Source organism: Pseudorca crassidens, chromosome 10, assembly GCF_039906515.1.
Source record: "Pseudorca crassidens isolate mPseCra1 chromosome 10, mPseCra1.hap1, whole genome shotgun sequence".
Classification (NCBI taxonomy): Eukaryota; Metazoa; Chordata; class Mammalia; order Artiodactyla; family Delphinidae; genus Pseudorca; species Pseudorca crassidens.
In genome coordinates, this window is record NC_090305.1 from 65,292,517 (window position 1) to 65,311,577 (window position 19,061).

Consider the following 19,061-nt stretch of genomic DNA (forward strand, 5'->3'; position numbering starts at 1 on the left):
ACATACATCTTTTGCTGTACTTACCACACTGCATATTGTCTCAAACTCAAATGCTTTCAGGGCCTAGGCAGGTAATATAAATGAGAAAAGCCAACATAGTGAGGAGGGTCTTTATTGAATCAGAGGATACATGCTCTACTAAATATATTGTAATTCAGCTTTTTTCAAAACACATCAAACAGAACTGGGCCAAGGTCCTCAGGCCACCCATTTGTAGCTCCTGGTTTACATGTTTGAATCCCTTCTGGGTGGTGAGCCCCCAGAGAGCAAGGGACTAGGGTTTTCTACCTCTCAATGTCCAGCATCCAGCACAAGGGGCCTCCAACATCTGGGGAATGAATGGAATCTGTTACCAAATAACCCAAGACTAGGCTAGATCTTTTCAAGATAGTCTAGGCAAAAATCAGATTCTCTAGGCCTGCTCAGTGCTAGGCCCTAACAGTGGATAGGGGGGTGGGAAATGCAGCAAATTGTTTTTCAAGAAAAGCTGCTCCAGGTGGAGAAGGCAGTTTTGGTCATTAGTTCCTTGATTCCCAGTGACTTAATACTTCTACTCCATCCCTTCTATACACCAAATTCTTGCAGGAAGCATCTGTAGACTTTTTTGAAGACAGAATCATTGCTATACCCATAGCTGGCTTTAAATTTTGTTTTTTAATTTAAAACTATTTTTAAGACAAAACTGTGGTGATAGAAGGCAATTCAATGGTTTCCAGGGGCCAAAGGGCAGGGCCTCTGCCTGCAAAGGGGTCTAGAGGAACTTTGCAGGGTGATTGAAACGTTGTACCACCTGACAGCACTCATCAAACAGTACAGTTGAGTGGTGAATTTTATGGTATGTACATTATATTTCAATAAAGTTGAAAAATATATTTTACTTTTAGATAAAAAATACATGAAGCACAAAGTAAAATATGCAAGCATATCTCTATAAGGCACCCCTATGTTATTTCATTTCACTTTGCCAAAGGGTGGCATACCATCCTCACTGTTCTGAATCTTGTGTTTTCCCCTCAAGAATATATCTGGGGGGGTTATGCCATGTCTGTACACCGAGAGCCACCCCATTCTTTTAAATGGCTGTGTAGCATTCCACTGTTTGGATGTACCATCATTAATTTAACCAGTCTTCTAATCATGGACATTTGGCTTGTTTCCAGTCTCCAGTTACCAGGGGAAGGAGAAGAAGATGCTTATCTGGAGTTTCAAGGTGCCAGTGGGACATACCTTCCTTGGTGTCCCACGGTTCCTGGCTGGAACTGGAATTGTATTCCCACAGAAGCAGAGACCAGGGAGGCTGGAAGATGTTATTTCAAGGGTTTGGCTGCATTGTGTTGGGATGGGCTTCTGCAAAATGACCCAAGCACTGTCTACAATTTGAAAAAAACGTCTTCTTTGTTGTGATAAGTTGAGAACTTGCTCCTGACAGCCCAGGGCTGAAGTGCCTGATAAGGCTGTCAGCAACTTCAGGGCAGTTGGGCAATCCTCCACCTCTCAGCAGGGATGAAAGCAGGGGCCCTGCCAGACTCCACAGAATATCCAGCTCTGGTTTCATGGCCTGGCACACTCCAGCCCAGTGTCGGTTTATGACACTTGCTCACAAGGACAGCTGTAATCTTTGGAAGCCCACTAGGAAGTTCTTTTCACTTCTCATGTGTAATTGGGCCTGATGTTTAAGTTACATAAAACCGGTCTGGTCAGTTCCTTGGCTAAAAGGAAATGTGTGTGTTTGTGCGTGTGCGTGCATGCATGCACGCACGCACTGGCGTGCGCTGGTGCTTACCTGCAAACAATTTTTAAAAACATGTTCTAGTGTCATTGAGAACAATTTCTTGCAGTTTTTAATCCAGCAGCTTCTATTCTAGGAGCTTCCCTTTCCTCATAAGGGCCCAAAGCTGACCGCACTGGGATAGGGGCTGAAGCATAGTATGTAGTAGCAGAGGCTGAAACAACCAAAATGTCTCCCAAAAGCAACCTGGTTACACAGACAACGGCCTGGGCAGTTTGGTCCATGTTGTCTGCTGCTGAAAATTTCAATGTTCTTCTTGGGCTCAACTCAAATGATCAAAGTAATAACAATTATTAAGTGAGGAATCTGTTCGAGGCTGGACACTGTGCTGAGTGATTTACAGACGTTATTTTCATTGGGTCTATGCCTCGAAGATACTCCAGGGCCCCACTCCAGTGAGACTTGTCAGCAGGGCGGTTGGTGGTAAAGACAGCCCATCACCACAGGCTAAGTCCTCCCGAGACAGTGTCCCCGGCTGCCTGGGGCCTCCAGCATAGCGTAGACTTCTAGCAGGAGGAGCAGCATTTGATAACTTCACCCTCTGTGCTGCTGGCTCTTGGACTCTCCTCCGTGGCCGGTGTGCCACTGTGCACCAGAGTTAGGCGTCTGTCTGCCCTTCACACTCGGGGGCTTCATCTCACCATCTCTGCATCCTCCATGATGTCCTGGGACCTCTCACCAAATGTTCGTGAGTTGTTCTCAGGTTAAAAAATGTTTCAGCCAAACATCCTTGTTTGAAATAGCTTGATGTCCCCACCACCAGCCCAATGATGGAAGATAAAGCATCTGCTTGAAGGAATCTGGCACGTGCCTGGACATACACCATCCTAGCCCAGCTCTCAGCTGGACCACAAATTGCCAAGTGTTGAGAAGTCTCCTCATGGCTCCAAGCATTGTGTGACATTACTTGGAGATGGCCAAGTGGGCAGACCCCAAAACAAAAACAACAGCCTGACTTGAACTCTGTGTAATTTTTGGATGCAGAAAGTTGATGAACTCAATTCTGGAGACTGTCTTTTATTGTCCCAGCCAAAGACAGCACGTAGGCACCCATAAGTTTTTACAGAAGTGGCACATTTCCCCCAGAATGCTTTGGTTGTCTGCCATTGAGGGTAGGGAATATTTGCACTTCACTTAAAACAAAGAAAGTTATACCATTGGTGCTCATGGAACAGTTATAATTTGTTTTTTCAAAATATTTCCGAATTTATTATTTAAAGATGTTCACAGTCTAGGGTGAGGTGGTTAATGGCCTCATAGTATATTGTTGAGCTGCATTTCCATCTGGCAGAATGGACGGCCCGTCCAAGAGTACAGCCTCTCCCTGGCAAAGTCAGACTAACAAGGCTCTCAGGGGTGCCCTTGGCTTGGGCTGTACTCAGGAGAGAACTGAAAAGTGCAGATTATTTTTTAAGTACAGTAACTGAAGAAAGAACTTTACATTTTATAAAAGTTTGTGAAGTATATGTCTGTAAAACAAATTCTGATTTTCTACTGTATTCTATCACAAATCAGTATTACTGTTTAGAGAAATCCAAACCACACGAACCAAGCTGGGATCTTGTGAAGCAATGTGGTTCACATGGGAGAATGTGCAGGACAATACAAAGTCCTTGTCATGATCATCACGGCTACCAGCAAACCATCCTTCACGCAGGAGGGCTCTGCTGGCTACACTGTAGGCCAGATACTTCTGGTGTAACTTCTTCCTTCCAGTCTTTTTTCCTATGACTAGAGTCACACTGTACATACACACACTACTTTACACCTTGCTTCTTTCACTGTATCGCCATCATTTTCTAGTTTTTCCCTTGCAAGTATCCAGGAGTGGGGTTGCATTCCCGAAAACCCACCCACACCCCCATCCACTTCCTCCTGGAAGTGGACCAGCAGAGACTTATGAGCACGTTCTACAGAATGAAGATCCTGGGTCCTGAGGTGAGGAAGAGAACCCAGACCACCAAGGAGGTGTCTTCCACACCCTGAAGGGACACAGAAAGCTGTGGCTCCGTCTATCAATCCACATTTTCTTTTTTCTACTTTCTAGTTTTCCCAGTCCACACACGCAGTCACTGGGACTGTGCTTCCCTCCTCCTCCTCTTCTGTCTGATTTGCATCAGATTTGGAGCCAGAAGACCTGGGCTTTAGACCTTCTTGCCCTTGCCACCTTCTCACAGTGACCTGAAGAAGTCATCTAATGTCTACAAGCTCATACCCTCTCCTAGAAGGAACTGGCCTTGACCTGGATTATCCGTTTGTTTATTCCACAGATATTTATTAAGTGCCTGCTATGTGCCAAGCACCATTCCAGCCACTTTCCTAATTGGGATTGGATATGACCCTGCCTGAGCTCTTCCAATAGCTCGGGGGTCTCCAGAAGATCCACAAATCAGCTCATGTAAATCAGCTCATAAGACATTAGGGCTGGTGGTTCCTCTGCACGGTCCAAGCCCCTACATGAAAGTCTGGGAAACTGAGGCCTAAGGAGACAGGGCAACTTTTCCCAAGTCATAAGGCTAACTGTTGACAAGACTTGAAGTTAGAACCAGGTGTCCTGACCCTTAAGTCTGGCACTCATACCACTCTGCCCGCGACGATGACTTCTTCCTGGGTTCCCATCTATACTACATTTCAGTCTCCCTTTCAGGTGGATAGAGCCATGCCACTGAGTTTTAGTCAACAGAGTGGCAGCAGAATTGATACGAAACAAATTCCATTCCTGGACCATAAAACCCTCCATGTAAGACCCCTCCTGCTCTTTGATCTTCTATCAGTTTGATATGGATGAACACAGAAGCCACACTTCTTGAAGATGGTGGAGTCAGAAAGTGGAAGGAGCCTGGGTCCCCATATCGCTACTTGGAGGAGATCCCCTGTTTAGGACCTTCTGTGAGTAAGAAATAAACATCTATTGCATTTGAGCCATTAGACACATCTGGGTCTGTGTTACAGCAGCTCAAAGGGTGTTACACCTTAACTATTAGACTTATCAAGGTAAAAAGTCATAAAGAATTAATCAGTCCTCAATGCAAACATGAGGAGCTATCAGAGTGCAAGCCCGTCTTCAGCCTTCTCAATACACAGTGCTCACGGCATTCTGATCACGGAACTGAAAGTAAATATTTGAAAGGAAATTCAAAATATTTCCCTTGCCTAAAGTTCATGATTAGTTTCAACTGGAAAGAATAAAGAAAGGAGTAAATTGCAGCCTGGGGTGGTTAAGAACCTGTACTCTGAAACGAGACTGCCCAGATTTACAGAGGGCACTACCACCTATTAGCTGGGCTCTTGGGCAAGCTGCTTCCCCTATTACTCACTTTCTTCTATTTGACATTTTCTGTACAAACGCTTTGACCCAGTAACTCCTCATCCAGGAATTTCACTTACAGATAAACCTGTCCATATACCCAAAAAAGTCAGCTGTAAAGATGGTCAGTGAGGTTCTGTTCATAGCAACAGACGATTGGAAACAATCCACTAACAAGTGGCTGGTTAAATATAACATGATGCTCCCACGACAAGAAATATTATGCAGCTGTCAAAAAGCATGGCAGCTCCGTATGTTCTGGTATGGAGTTAGAACCAAGATGGATTGCTACATGAAAAAAATCAAGACGCATATGGGACACATCCTATACTATATACTATATTTGTGCTCCTTTTTGTGTAAAGAAGGGAGGTATGTATATTTGTAAACTTGTACATGCTCAGGAACAATGCACAAGAAACCACAGCTGCCTCTGGGAGGAGGCCTGGGGTCAGAGGTAGAAGGGGATATACTCCCCTCTCCCCGCCACAGATCATTTTGTACTATTTGAAATTTTGTTACCACGTACAGGTAATTCTTTTTCTAAGTACAGTTTTTATATTGTTTACATATTAAAAACATATACACATTACCATATGATCCAGCTATCCCACTTCTGGGTATTTACCCAAAGATACAAACACACTAATTCTAAAAGATACATGTACCCAGATATTCATAGCAGCATTATTTATAATAGTTAACATATGGAAACAACCTAAATGCCCACTGATGGAAGAATGGATAAAGACGATGTGATATATATGTATAGATAGATAGATAGATACACACACACAGACACAAACAATGAAATATTACTCAGCCAAAAAAAGATGAAATCTTGCCACTTGCGATAACATGGATGAACCTTGAGGGTATTATGCTATCAGATGGAGAAAGTCAAATACTGTATGATTTCACATATATGTGGAACATAAGAAACAAACAAACAAAAAACAAAATAAATGAACAAACCAAACAAAAAAAAACATGTAGATTCAAAGAACAGAGTAGTGGTTACCAGAGGGGAAGGGACGGGGTCGGGGGTTGGGGGGCGCAAATGTGGAAAATGGGATCAACTGCACGGTGACAGACGGAAAATAAATTTTTGGTGATGAGCACGCCGTAGGGTATACATAAGCTGAAATACAATGCTGTACACATGAAACTTATACAATGTTATACACCAATGTGACCTCAAAAAAAAACATTTTAAAAACAAAAAACACACATTCCTAGAACAAATATGAACACAGCCCTCAGTAAGTGTTGGCTGATTTTTCAAAAAATGAAAGAAAATGTCTGGAGTGCAGACACTGTCTCTAAGATGACCAGCAAATGCTGTCTTTAGGAGTCCCACTGTGCACAGGGGGCATGGCACACTGGTGACAGAAGCTGAGTTCCGAAGTCAGGCTACCTGGGCTACCATCTCAGCATCACTACATACTTGCTGGGTAGCCCTGGGCAAGTTACTTTACCTTTCTGTGCCCCTCTATTAAGGGCTTATAGGAGTACTTGCTTGAGGCTGGAGAGCTAAATGACTAGCAGGTCTACTCAAGAACGCCTCCTGGATTTACATTTTCACAAGAGGAAACAGCTGAGTTTTTATTACTCAAACATTGTGTCATCTATCACAGTTATTTTTGGCCAATGTCTATTTAGGAAATATGTATATTTACATCTCCAAACACAATACAACATTTGAAAAAAAATGTATGTTGCAAACAAAATAGGCAGAATACGAGGATCTGGTGGAGACGCCACGACTGCCAACAAAAGGGGTGCAGGAAGTTATTACACACAAAGCAACTGTCTGTGAAGAGCCACATACAGTAAATGGTCTGGCAATCCAGAAGGGATGTCATGAATTTTACGTTTAATAGAATTGGTTGTTAATTATATATGGGTATCTTCTGGTGTTTCATTATGCTTTTGGAAACTGTTGGGGGTTTGGGTTTTGTGCAGTAGGTTTTTATAGTTTGTCCCACATGAAATAATGAGATGTAGGTCATCAGTTAGTGTTTTCATGCAGTATGTCTGGTTTTTAGGGATGAATTACTGATGTTAAGTGGGAGATGCTTACACGTAAAATACTCAGAAGAGTGGCTGGCACAGAGCAGAAGCTCAATATGTGTTAGGTATTACAAGTAGTAGTTAGTAATTAATAAAAAAACAAAAACAAAGAAACAAAAATCTTGTGTACTGAATACAAACCCAAGGGTACAAAGAGGTGAGGGAGGGGACTTGGCTCTCCTTGCTGGTTTCTCTAAAATGTTGCCAGCTGCCCAGGAGAAGGTGATGGGCTAATTACAAGGTTGTAGGAAGTGGTTTGAAATAATTTGATTGTGGAATAATTTTTATAATTTAGAATGATAATTAAGGGGTGTGAACTTTTCTTAATCACCCAGGTGGAGAGCCTTAGCTATGGCTCCCCCATATCGCGCCCCCATTGTCCCACCCATCTTGACCTCAATCATGGATCCTTCTTACCAGCAAACTCCCCTTCTCCTCCATCCAAACCAAAGTCAGCACCACTGAGCAAAATCGAAGGTGAGGCTTGTGTTATAAGCCAAGGGACTCAGTTCTGGGTTTTTGTTTTTAGCAAAAAAAAAAGTGCTGCTGGACTATTAGTACCACCTAGCTGGGGCACTCCTAAGATTCTTGAATACCCACCAACACCGTTCAGACCCTGCTTGCTGAGCTAGAGGGAGGAATGCTTCTCCCATAGTTGCTAGTGAAACAACAATGATGACAGCCCAGGGAGCGTGGGAAAAGGGCATTCATACTCTGTTGGCAGGAAGGTACACCAGAACAACAGGACAAGCTACCCACAGGGCAACATGGACATGTGTATCCAAAACCTTAACCTCTTCTCCACTCTTCATCCCAGCAATTCTATTTCCAGAATTTTAGTTGGAGCAAATAGTCAAGAATGTGCAGAATAGAGCCACAGGAACACATTCTCAGATATATCAAAATGGGATAATCCAGTTGACACTATTTTATAACCTTAGCAATGCAAAGATAATATCACTTCATGTCATTATAGAATCTGTGCTATATAATTTTTAACGTCTTTTCACTGAACAGACCCCTATTGTTGGACATGTTCTATTTTTTTAAAGCTTTTTAAAAATATATATATTTATTTTATTTTTGGCTGCTTTGGGTCTTCGTTGTTCCTCTAGTTGCAGTGAGTGGGGACTACTCTTCATTGCGGTGCGTGGACTTCTCATTGCAGTGGTTTCTCTTGTTGTGGAGCAGGGGCTCTAGGCGCACGGGCTTCAGTAGTTGCAGCACGCAGGCTCAGTAGTTGTGGCTCACGGGCTCTAGAGCACAAGCTCGGTAGTTGTGGCACACGGGCTTAGTTGCTCCACAGCAATGTGGGATTTTCCCGGACCAGGGATCGAACCCGTGTCCCCTGCATTGGCAGGCGGATTCTCAACCACTGCGCCACAAGGGAAACTCTGGACATGTTCTATTTTTAGTAGGAAAAATTGAAAGCAATCTAAATGTCCACCAATAGGGGACTAGTTAAAGCTATACAAAGGGATGGTCCCATTTTTGGTTTTACACACACACACACACACACACACACACTCAAATTGTGCACCAAAATGACCAAGGTGGTTTGCTCACAGATATTTTGTTATATTTGTTGCCAATTTTTCTACAATAATTATATATATATTACTTAAAACATTTAAGTAATTTCAACTTCCTTTTGCCACATTGATAGCATGGGAGAACCCCTAGAAGAATGTGGGGGGGCAGGGTACAGTCATTACAGACAAAACGGTAACATATGAAGTGACCCCTGAGGCTGATGGGTCAGCACTCGGGCACATGTCTACAGCCAGCAGAGAAACAGTCTGTGTGGGTGTGGGGGTTAGAGTGGGGGGAGGACTCATCAGTTCTGCCAGTTACACATTTGAATCTGAAGAATGATGAACACACACACTCACCAGGGTGAGTGAACACGTCATTTGATGCCTACTCATATTTTTGGCAAGAAACAATGGCGGCAAGAATGGGGTCACTGACCCAGACTCTGGTACCTGAGTGGTTCTTGGAAAGCCACTAAGTTGAGGTTTTTTTTTTTCTTTCGTTTTCTTTTTTTTTTAAATGCTATCCTACTTGAAACTCTTAGACTAAACTTTTTTTAAAAATAAATAAATTTATTTATTTTTGACTGTGTTGGGTCTTCGTTGCTGCGCACAGGCTTTCTCTAGTTGTGGTGAGCGGCAGCTGCTCTTCGTTGCAGTGGGTGGGCTTCTCATTGCAGTGGCTTCTCTTGTTGCAGAGCATGGGCCCTAGGCTCGTGGGCTTCAGTAGTTGTGGCACGTGGGCTCAGTAGTTGTGGAGCACGGGCTTAGTTGCTCCGTGGCATGTGGGATCTTCCAGAACCAGGGCTCAAATCTGTGTCGCCTGCATTGGCAGGCAGATTCTTAACCACTGCACCACCAGGGAAGTCCCTAAGTTGAGGTTTTAACAAGGCCATTTTAACTTAACCAATCTTTCATTCTTAGAAGTGGGAGAGCTGGTGGGAATACCAAACTCAAACAAACACACCCCACCAAGATGCAAACTTTCCTTTACTCTTCATCTCTGCAGTGACACCAACATCATTTTCACTCTGCAGAGTCTTAAGAGAGTTCAGGGATTTATAAAATAAATCCACTGTGCTAGGCTCTCTGGTTCTCTCCATCTTTTCAGGACAGACTCTACTAACTTCTCGAAGGTCTCCACCAGTTAGATCAACCCCAAGACTCTGGGCAAAGCAAATGTACTCTGTGACTGCTCCAACCACAAAGGGATAACCTTTAGTTCAGCCCAGAGATGTGGTCTCACAGTTCCACTTCTTAAGACCACAGGAAAGATTTAAGAAGGTAAAATGGGAAAGTTCCTGGGCTTCCCTGTATCTATACAATGAACCAAGAGACACGGCTCCAACAGTCAAGAACTTCCTGGAAAGAACAGACTCCACTGGACTCACTGGAGACCAAAATGGCAGCCTCTCCAGGCCACAGGGAGGAATCAGACATGTAACACAAGCCAGTTCAGGATAAGCTGTCATGGTTGTCAGTAATGCACTGATGCCTTGATTTACACCATACTCTTACTGGAGGAGTTCTCAACTGTTATCACAGACAACCGGAAACATCTCAGACAATTCCCAGAGTTTCAAGACAGCGCTCAAGTGTGATGGGCACACTATTTTTCCTCACACATACATTTACACCTACTTTCATTAGCTAAATTACTCTTTATTCTTTTTTTTTTTTTTTTTTTTTTTTTGCGGTACGCGGGCCTCTCACTGTTGAGGCCTCTCCCGTTGCAGAGCGCAGGCTCAGCGGCCATGGCTCACGGGCCCAGCCGCTTCGCGGCATGTGGGATCTTCCCGGACCGGGGCACGAACCCATGTCCCCTGCATCGGCAGGCGGACTCTCAACCACTGCGCCACCAGGGAAGCCTCTACTCTTTATTATTAAACTGACTTTTTCTTCAAGGGAATCTTGAAAACTCAGTCCAAATTACAATAAACACAGTAAATATTTTCAACGTCCCATCTTCTGTGCAGCAATATGTCACCTCACTGCTGTTGGAGAAAAGAACCAGGAAGCTTTCCAGTCTCGGATTTGTCATGATGGCAATTGCCGGAACGCCCAAGTTCAACTCATCTGCTTAGATCGATTCTTTTAACTTAATTTCCTCTAATATACCTGCCTGCCAAACACAAACGTCCCCTTAGATGCAGCAAAGGGTAATCAAAAACCCAAATCGCTTCCTGGATAGCTCTTTTAAAAACACAAAAGTTGTACTAGTCTCAGGAAAGGCCTCAAATCAAGTTCTTACATGAAGAGACCAGTACGGTTTTAATGCTTCCAGGGCCCACAGGGCTCCTCGTAGGCCCAGGTAGCTGGGATGTGGCGGTCCCTGCCCCCCACCGGAACTCGGAATTCCCACACAACTGTGGACTGCCCCCTCTGCCGACCCCCTTCCGCTGTCCAAGTCCACTACCCACGGGTGCGAGGGGCGGGGTCGTGCAGAGCCTCCGCGGCACAGAAGTGCTTTCATTTTTGGATTAATGTTCCTAAACTTCGGGAGAGCGAGAAAGGAGCGGACGGACAGGGGAAAAGGTGAGAAAAAAGGTGGGATGTTGTGGCGCCAAACCACCGTTTTCTCGCCCCGTCTCTCTGACCCAGGCGCTGAGGTAGAGGGTGCGCCAGAGAGTGAAGTTCCCTCCTCACGCCCAGCCCGGCGCCATCGATAATCCAGGTAGAGCCCCCGAGCGCGCGGCGCGCCACCTCAGCGAGGTTCCCCGGGCCCGGCGTCCGCGCGCCCTTCTCTCCTTCTCTGACGGCGCCCGGCTCGTGGCCCCGACCACCGCGGTGCTTCCCGCTCGGGGACACCTCCACTTGCCGTGGTCTGAGCCCTGGGCGAGGTCGCGCGGAATGCGGGAGGGTACGGCCACCACTCCCGTCGCGGCACGCCCCGGAGCCGGGCTTCCGGGGGGCCCGAGCCGTCTGTGTCCCCCGCCCGCGCCGCCCCGCCCCACCGTGGCGGGCGGTGTAGACCCTCAAAGCCCAGTGCCCCCTCAGCGCTCCGCGCACTGGCAGCGCCGCACTCACCCCATCCGCGGGCCAGGCGCGCAGCGCCCAGCAGCAGGACCCCCAGCAGTCCGACCGCGACCCTGCAGTTCAGGCCGGCCATGGCTCCGTGGCGCCTCGGTCTCGGCGGGGAAAGCGAATGTAGCCCGTGATTCGGAGCGGCGGGCGCGGGCCCGACCCTGGCACGGGCTTCTGTTAGTTCCGTCCCGTCTCGCTCACCTGAGCGCGGGCCGGACTGGCCCTGGCTCCGCCTAGCGCCGCCGGAGCCCTAGCTGGGTGGGTCAGTCCCCTCCTCCCTTTCCTCCTCCCCTTCCTGCCTCTACACCCGCCTCTCTCGTCCAGAGCAGTGGGACCTGTAGCCACCTTCCGAGGGCTAGCTGGCGCTCCTCTCAAGACTTTGTCTACGGGCGCGAAGGTCGCCCTTGGGGAACCCAGTCAGGCCTCCTTTTACTTTCCGGGCGACAAAGGAGGCCACTGTGCCGCGCATTTTTCCGGGGGATCATGTCTGTGGATCATCAAGTCCTGGCTTCTGCCTCTGCTTCCTCATTTGGGCTGGAGGCTTGCTGGACTTTAATGCCGGTGCTACAGCTATTCTTTGCCAAACTGTGAGCCTGAAGCCAACTCCAGGCACTTCACAGACAGTATTTCTAGTGCTCACAGCAACCCTTCCATATAACAATTGAAACATTTACTGAGTCACTCAACCTGCCCAAGGTCACCAGGCCAGTTAGTAATTTATGGAGGCAGGATTTGATAGCCCCTGAAGGGGTTTCCACAAACGGGGTTGCTTTGTTACATTTTTGAAGAGTGAATGAATGAGTGAATAAATGCATGAGGCTGCAGAGGGCCAAGAGAAGAAACCTCAACAGGTCCACAGAGGCCCCTTCCTTGAGTTGTGAATAGTATGTATGGTACTAGCGTGAGGCATTTACTCCAGTCGTTGGGCTGTAAATCAATGGCGCTGGGTATCTTTTCCTCCTCCCAGCTGCTGGTGTGCCATCTTTCTCTGGTTTCCGAGGTCCTATAGATTCTTCTTACCCCCTGCAGACCACACACCATGTCCAGGGTCACAGGGCCACAAGGAGAGGCAGTGGATGGTTCAGGGACTCTCAGCTAGCAGACCAAGGTTCTGCCAAAATGACTCCAAGGGCCCCCCTGGGTCTGTCTGTGCCAGTGGGCAGCCAGAGGCTGGGCCAGGGTCACCCAGAACAACCTGGAAGAAGAACACATGAAAGAGCATTGGTCTACGTTCAGCTCCCACTTTTGTTTGATTCTTGGGGGAACTGAGCTTCTCCAGGCTGTCCCTACACTCATTGGGAGCAGGGCTGAGAAACCATCTCTTAGGAGCTTCATCCCCTCCTTCTGTGTATCTTCAATGATGAGAATAAAGCAAACTCTGCCCACAGTCCACGAGGGAGGCAGGGATGTCCAGGCTGCGGACATGACTGCCCCCCTCACCCTTCCATCTATGGCAGGGCCTGGACTGTGAGCTGGGGGGAACATCAGAGTTTACCTTCCAGTTCACTTTCTGCCTCAGGCAGACAGATGGGGAAACTGAGGCCTAGAGGGAAGGAAGAGGATGAGAAAAGTAGGAAAGCTTTTGGTGCTCCCCAAGGAATTGAGGGCAGCTTCATCAAGAGAAAGAAATTTTCAGAAAATCTAAACATCTTTCAAATATGTTTATGGTAACAGGAGAGTAAAGCAGATTGTGTCTGTTTTCCTAATTCTAAGCAGGCATATATACCCCAGCATCTTTTCCTAGCATGCATAACACCATTGTTTTCCACATATGATGATGATGATGATAATGGCAACGTGTTGAATTGAAAATACTGGAAATACTTTGTGACAGCTTTAAGCCTAAGGAACAAGTCATTTCTTTACTGTATAATTTTCTGAAGTTTGCTTAACTTATCTCACTGGGAGGGTGAAACTAACTTTCTGTAAATGACATGAGTCAATAATTCTCAGATGTGAAGGATTAGTGATGCTTCCAGATAATGGCAGCAAAGAGAAAGAGATGAGGAAAGTGGGGAGGCACTTCAGCATCCTTTGCATGACAACCCAGCTACATAGTTGAATTCAAGATGTCTTGAGGTAATAGCTTGGTTCTTGGAGTAGAGTGTAATCGAAGCATTGCCAAATTTTGGAAATGTCTTGTCTTTACAAACTTGGCTGAATGGAAGGAGTCCATTTTAAAAGGTTATTTCTGAACTGGAAGAAATCCAGGCAGCTTCAGTCTGTTGCCAGAGAAAAATGACATTGAAAGATGAGTTTTAAAACAGACTATTCTATCTAATTTTGACCCCTCTGGAAACCCTACAAAAACTACAAAACAGGAATTAAAAAGAAAAGACATAAGCCTACAAAGACAGGGAGAACAGACAGAAGACAACAGCAGGATCCTCTTGGAAGCTGGAAAGCAGATGGACAAGTGGTAACTGTAAGCCAGTAATGGGGAAAATTGAGAAGTAGCATGATTTATATGATAGAATTCTCAAAAAGAAACAAAAACAAAACAATAAACCAACCCTAAGGAACTGGCAGCACAAGGTATTCTGGAATGGGAGGGTGAAGGAGAGGCTAAAACAATGAAGCCCGGGAGAAAGCTGTTTGAAAAACACTGTAGTTAGATCTCTGGAAACTGTACTCCATTCCTTCTGGCTGGGCAACTGTCCCTCAGCAGAAGTCTGAAGCATTGTTTTCTGAAGAGATTAAAACTGAGGGAACTGGGCTGAGGAGTGCCAGGCATAGCTGAAGGCCTAGGAAACATTCTGAAAAATAGGTAGATAAAAGGAACATATGCATTCTCTATGCTGAGCTCCCTAGCCGCCAGGCCCCAACTTGCCTCCCAGATTGCAATAGTCTCAGTCCATTCTGGAGATAGAAAGAGTCTTCTTCTGGAGAATCTGACCAGCTCAAGGGGAAAGACCTAAAGATACAGATGTTTATCCCCATCAATAGGCTGACCATATTGCTACAATGATGTTTCCAGTTGGTAAGCCACACCAATTCAGCTTTTTGATCTCTCACATTTAAATATGACCAGGCGGTAGGATTTCAAGACATCTGAGGAAAGCATCTAACATGATAGAGTCAAAATCAACCAACTAACTAAACAGAAAAAAGCAACTTGGAGAAGAGAGACTATATAAGGAGAATAAAACAAAACAAATCAAAGCAAAACAATTACTAACTTCTTTAGAAAGGTAGCAGATAATATTGTATCTATACAGTAGGAACAGGATTTTATAAAAAATGAATATTCAGGGACCCACAGAAGAGTTCTTAGAAAAATTTTAAAACTATAGTAGACATTAAAAAATAAATAGAAAAGTTGGAAGATTTCCCAGAAAGTAAAGCAAAAAGATAAAGGTAAAAAATAGGAGAGAAAAATTAAGGTAATTAGAGGTCCAGTTCAGGAGATCCAACATCTGAATAATGGGTTTCCTAGAAAGAGAGAGCAGATGAAATAGAGACGACATCATCAGTAATATAATTCAAGAAATTTCCCAGGCCCGAATGACATGAGTTTTCAGATTTAAAGACTCATGGAGCATCCAGCACAATGGATAAAATAGGCTCACATCAAGGTACATCACAGTGAAATTTCAGGAACCTGTGAACAAAGAGAACATTTTGTGATTTCCAGATAATTTCCAGGGTCTCATGAGAAGAAATGAAAATCAAAATGGCTTTGCATTTCCCAACAGTAACTCTAGAAGCTGGAAGACAATGAAGCAATACCTTCAAAATTCTGAAGGTATAATAACTTCCAACTAAGAATTCTATACCCAGCCAAATTACCAGTTAAGTGGTAAGGTTCTGATTTAGACATTCAAAATCTAAAACAAAAACAAAACCAACAAAACCTCCAAACAACAAACTCCCACACACATTTCTCAGGAAAATACTGGAGGATGTGTTCTATTAAAACAAGAAATGCACGATACACAGAGAGGGGTGAATGCAGGTGTGTGGGGCTGAACTTAAGAAAAAGAATACAGAATTACAAATAGAAAATCAAGTGGGGAAAATAATTATTTATTTAGAATAAGTAAAGAAATGACAACAAATCACAAACTTGAAAAAATTGAAAAATACCCCAAATGTCACAAAATCAAAAAAAAATGTGATGTCTTCACAATTAACTCACTGGTACAGCTCTGTATCATTCATTCATTCATTTCTTCAGTTCATTTTGCTTCACTGATGTGTGTACTATCTGTTCTGGAACTTCCAGATTTCATCAAGATGCATCAGATAAGGTAAGATGCAATCTTTATTTGTTGGCACACCTTAGACATGTGAATTCATACATAGAAATACTCAGTGTTTATAGAAACATTACAGTGTTGTGCCCTACAAATACAGGAATTCTTACAAATTCTATATGTGTGATTCTTATTAAAGACCAAAATAGTGTGGGACATTTATAATTTTATATGCTGCATTATCCATTTATTTCTGACAGAAAATAGAAACCTTCATTTTTGATAAGACATGATGAGAACTGCATGTTCTGCTTCAAATTTTAGTTTTGATAATTGGAAGAATTTTCCAGACTAGCTTCTTTGATTCCTCCTCCTCCACTATCCACATACTTCTGGTTGGGCACGGTAGGACACATTCATAATATAATACCATCTCTGACCTTGCTCCTTTTGGTCACCTCACCTGATGAGTCAGCCCAGTGGATGGGAGGAGTATTCCTGGAAGCCGCTACTACAGCATGAGGGCAAGCAGCGACACGAAAGTGACCGTACATTATGTAAAGATATCCTAGCAACCCCCAATTAAATGTATCTCCAATTCAACTTCTCCTTAGCCAGATCCCAAAATGCCCATAGCCACTCAATCCTGCATTGCATCAGGGGAGGTGGGATAGAGGGGAGGTGGGGGAAAACTCTTTTTGCATTTGAAATACATGCCTTTGCAAATTTTACAAGAAACATGACCAGATGAGTACATGCCTTTGGAAGGGCTGCACAGTGATATTTGAGCTTTCTTATCTTTATGATGTATTTGCCTCTGGACACAAGAAGCACAAGATCCAGCTCAAGGGAGAGGTAAGGAATTTCCAGGTTGATGTGCACTAGGCTTAGAGAAACTGGAGACCAGATTGAGTCAAGTTGTAAAATGTATGGCCAAGGATTGTGGAAGTCCCTCCTGAGCGAACCATTGCACAGAATAAAATCAAATGCAGTCATTACATTTGTTGATGAGATCCTCAAATAATAAGTGTTTGGCCAAGATGTGCCTACTCCACACCTCAGCATACCCATGCTCTTCAGATGCACTCGAGCCACACGCGGCTGAGCAACCAGAGACAAGGAGCTGGCACCGTGGAGTGACACAGCAGCCCTGAGGAATAAACTTTTTTTGAAGCTTCTGTGATTTGGGGCTTCCAGTCCCTTGTAATGGAACCTCATCCTTAGGCAAGCACGGGATATTTTTCCGGTGCCGTGGAATGTTAAGGGAAAGCAGACTCAAGTGATTCACTGCAAAAAGGAATTTGACTTAAATGAGAGAGGTGGAATGGCTCAATGACTAACAATGCGATTCTGCAGTCAGATGTCCTGGATTCAAATACAGGCTCTGCAACCTACCAGCTTGTGCAACTCTATATATGCCTCAGTTTCCTCACCTGCAAATTGGGGCTATGAGAGGACGTCCTTCAGAAAGTGCTGTAGAGATTAATGAGATAATATATGTAACAGGTTTAGCACAGTGCTTGGGACATAGTAAATGCATAATAAAGGTGGCTGTGATTGCCTTTGCTATGGGGGTTGGTATGAAAGGAGAGGGTATCAGCTTGGTGGGGGTGGAGGGGAGGACTCTGGAAAGAGAGGTCTGGAGACCAACTTCTTCATGATCTCATTCAAGCACGAAAGCGTCAGTTCCCCAGGACAGGAAGTTGTCTCGTCTTTACTCATCTGGATGTTCCCAGTGCTGAAAACAGTGCTTGGTACGTAGTCACTGCTCAGCAGATAGTTGGGGAATGAATGGATTCATCAAGCTGATGAATGCGTGGATGGCCCTGCTAACCCGGCCAGCTGAGCCTGGGGAGCTCCTTGTAACTTGGGACCCTGAAAAGATGAATGGCAAGTGTTCATTTTAAAAAGGGGTGGGCCCCTGGCTTCCAGAAAGAGGCCATTGTGGCCCATGCCAGGTGTCTGGCAGAGACCCTGGCCTTGTGGGACTGGCCAGTGTCTGGTGGGCCAGGACTTCATCTGGTTTGAACAGAGGGGTGGAAAGAACATCTGTCTGCATGAGGCAGCTTCTCTGAGACTTTGCTTTCCAGGGGATTAAGCAAGTTAACAACGGGGAGATTCTTTCGGTGCACAAACAGCCCTTACTGTCACTGTAATGCCAACCACTGTTTCAAGGAGAAAACCTCCCAGTCACAGTTTGGGCAGAGGCTCCTTTGTGAGCCTTGAAACAGAGGAGTTCGCTGTGGTCTGGGGATGAGATAGGTGTTCCTAGTTTGCCAAGTAATTTTTTTTAATTAATTTATTTATTTTTGGCTGTGGTGGATCTTCGTTGCTGTGCTCAGGCTTTCTCTAGTTGCGGCGAGTGGGGGCTACTCTTCGTTGTGGTGCGCACGCTTCTCATTGCGGTGGCTTCTCATTGCAGAGCATGGGCTCCAGGCACGCGGGCTTCAGTAGTTGTGGCTCGCGGGCTCTAGAGTGCAGGCTCAGTAGTTGTGGCACATGGGCTTCATTGCTCCATGGCATGTGGGATCTTCCCAGACCAGGGCTCGAACCCGTGTCCCCTGCATTGGCAGGCAGATTCTTATCCACTGCAGCACCAGGGAAGCCCAGTTTGACAAGTAATTTGCCCAAGGGGGAACCATGTGGTACAATTTCAGTCCTGGGATGAGTAAGACAAGGAAAATCCTCAAGGAGCAACTAGTCATGCTGCGGACCAGGGCTGCGTGAACGTGCATCTGCGTGACTCAGGAACTCGCCAGCAGGCCGCCAAGCACCTTCTGTGCTCACCCCAAAGTTACCTGAAGCCCAGGAATCTGCACTTCATCACCTCCCCAAATCATGGCACCTAGGAGGTCACGGTAAAATGACAGGGGAGGAAAGAGGAAACGTGAAGCAGGAGACAGAGCTCTCCTCTCCTCCCTTTTTAAGCCTGTGCAGCCAGCTCCCTGTAAGTCTCTTGCCCGCAGGGTGAGGAAAGCCAGACCCTGCCCTCCCTGGAGAGCACCGCCCTCGGATATGACCCATACCCACGTCAGGCCTGTGCTTGCCAGCCTTGTTTCTTTCTTTCCTATATTTTCACTTGGAGTGTGGGAGGAAAACGGCCTTTAGAATGCCTTCAGAGATGTTCTTCCCCCGGGAGA

The 19,061-nt window shown here is 45.4% G+C and overlaps 1 protein-coding gene and 1 long non-coding RNA gene across 3 annotated transcripts in view; one reads left to right on the forward strand and one right to left on the reverse strand.

Moving 5' to 3' along the window:
* The window catches only part of CDCP1 (CUB domain containing protein 1), a 57,044-nt gene extending 45,081 nt beyond the window's left edge, over positions 1 to 11,963 (reverse strand). Inside the window, exon 1 of the mRNA XM_067754094.1 lies at positions 11,729 to 11,963. Coding sequence (XP_067610195.1) covers positions 11,729 to 11,810 — 82 coding nt within the window. The 5' untranslated portion in view covers positions 11,811 to 11,963. The remainder of the gene's footprint in view (positions 1 to 11,728) is intronic.
* LOC137232341 (uncharacterized) overlaps positions 11,104 to 19,061 on the forward strand; it is a 35,762-nt gene continuing 27,804 nt past the window's right edge. For both annotated transcript variants that reach the window (XR_010946976.1, XR_010946977.1), the window contains exon 1: positions 11,104 to 11,236. This is a non-coding gene — a long non-coding RNA (uncharacterized lncRNA). The remainder of the gene's footprint in view (positions 11,237 to 19,061) is intronic.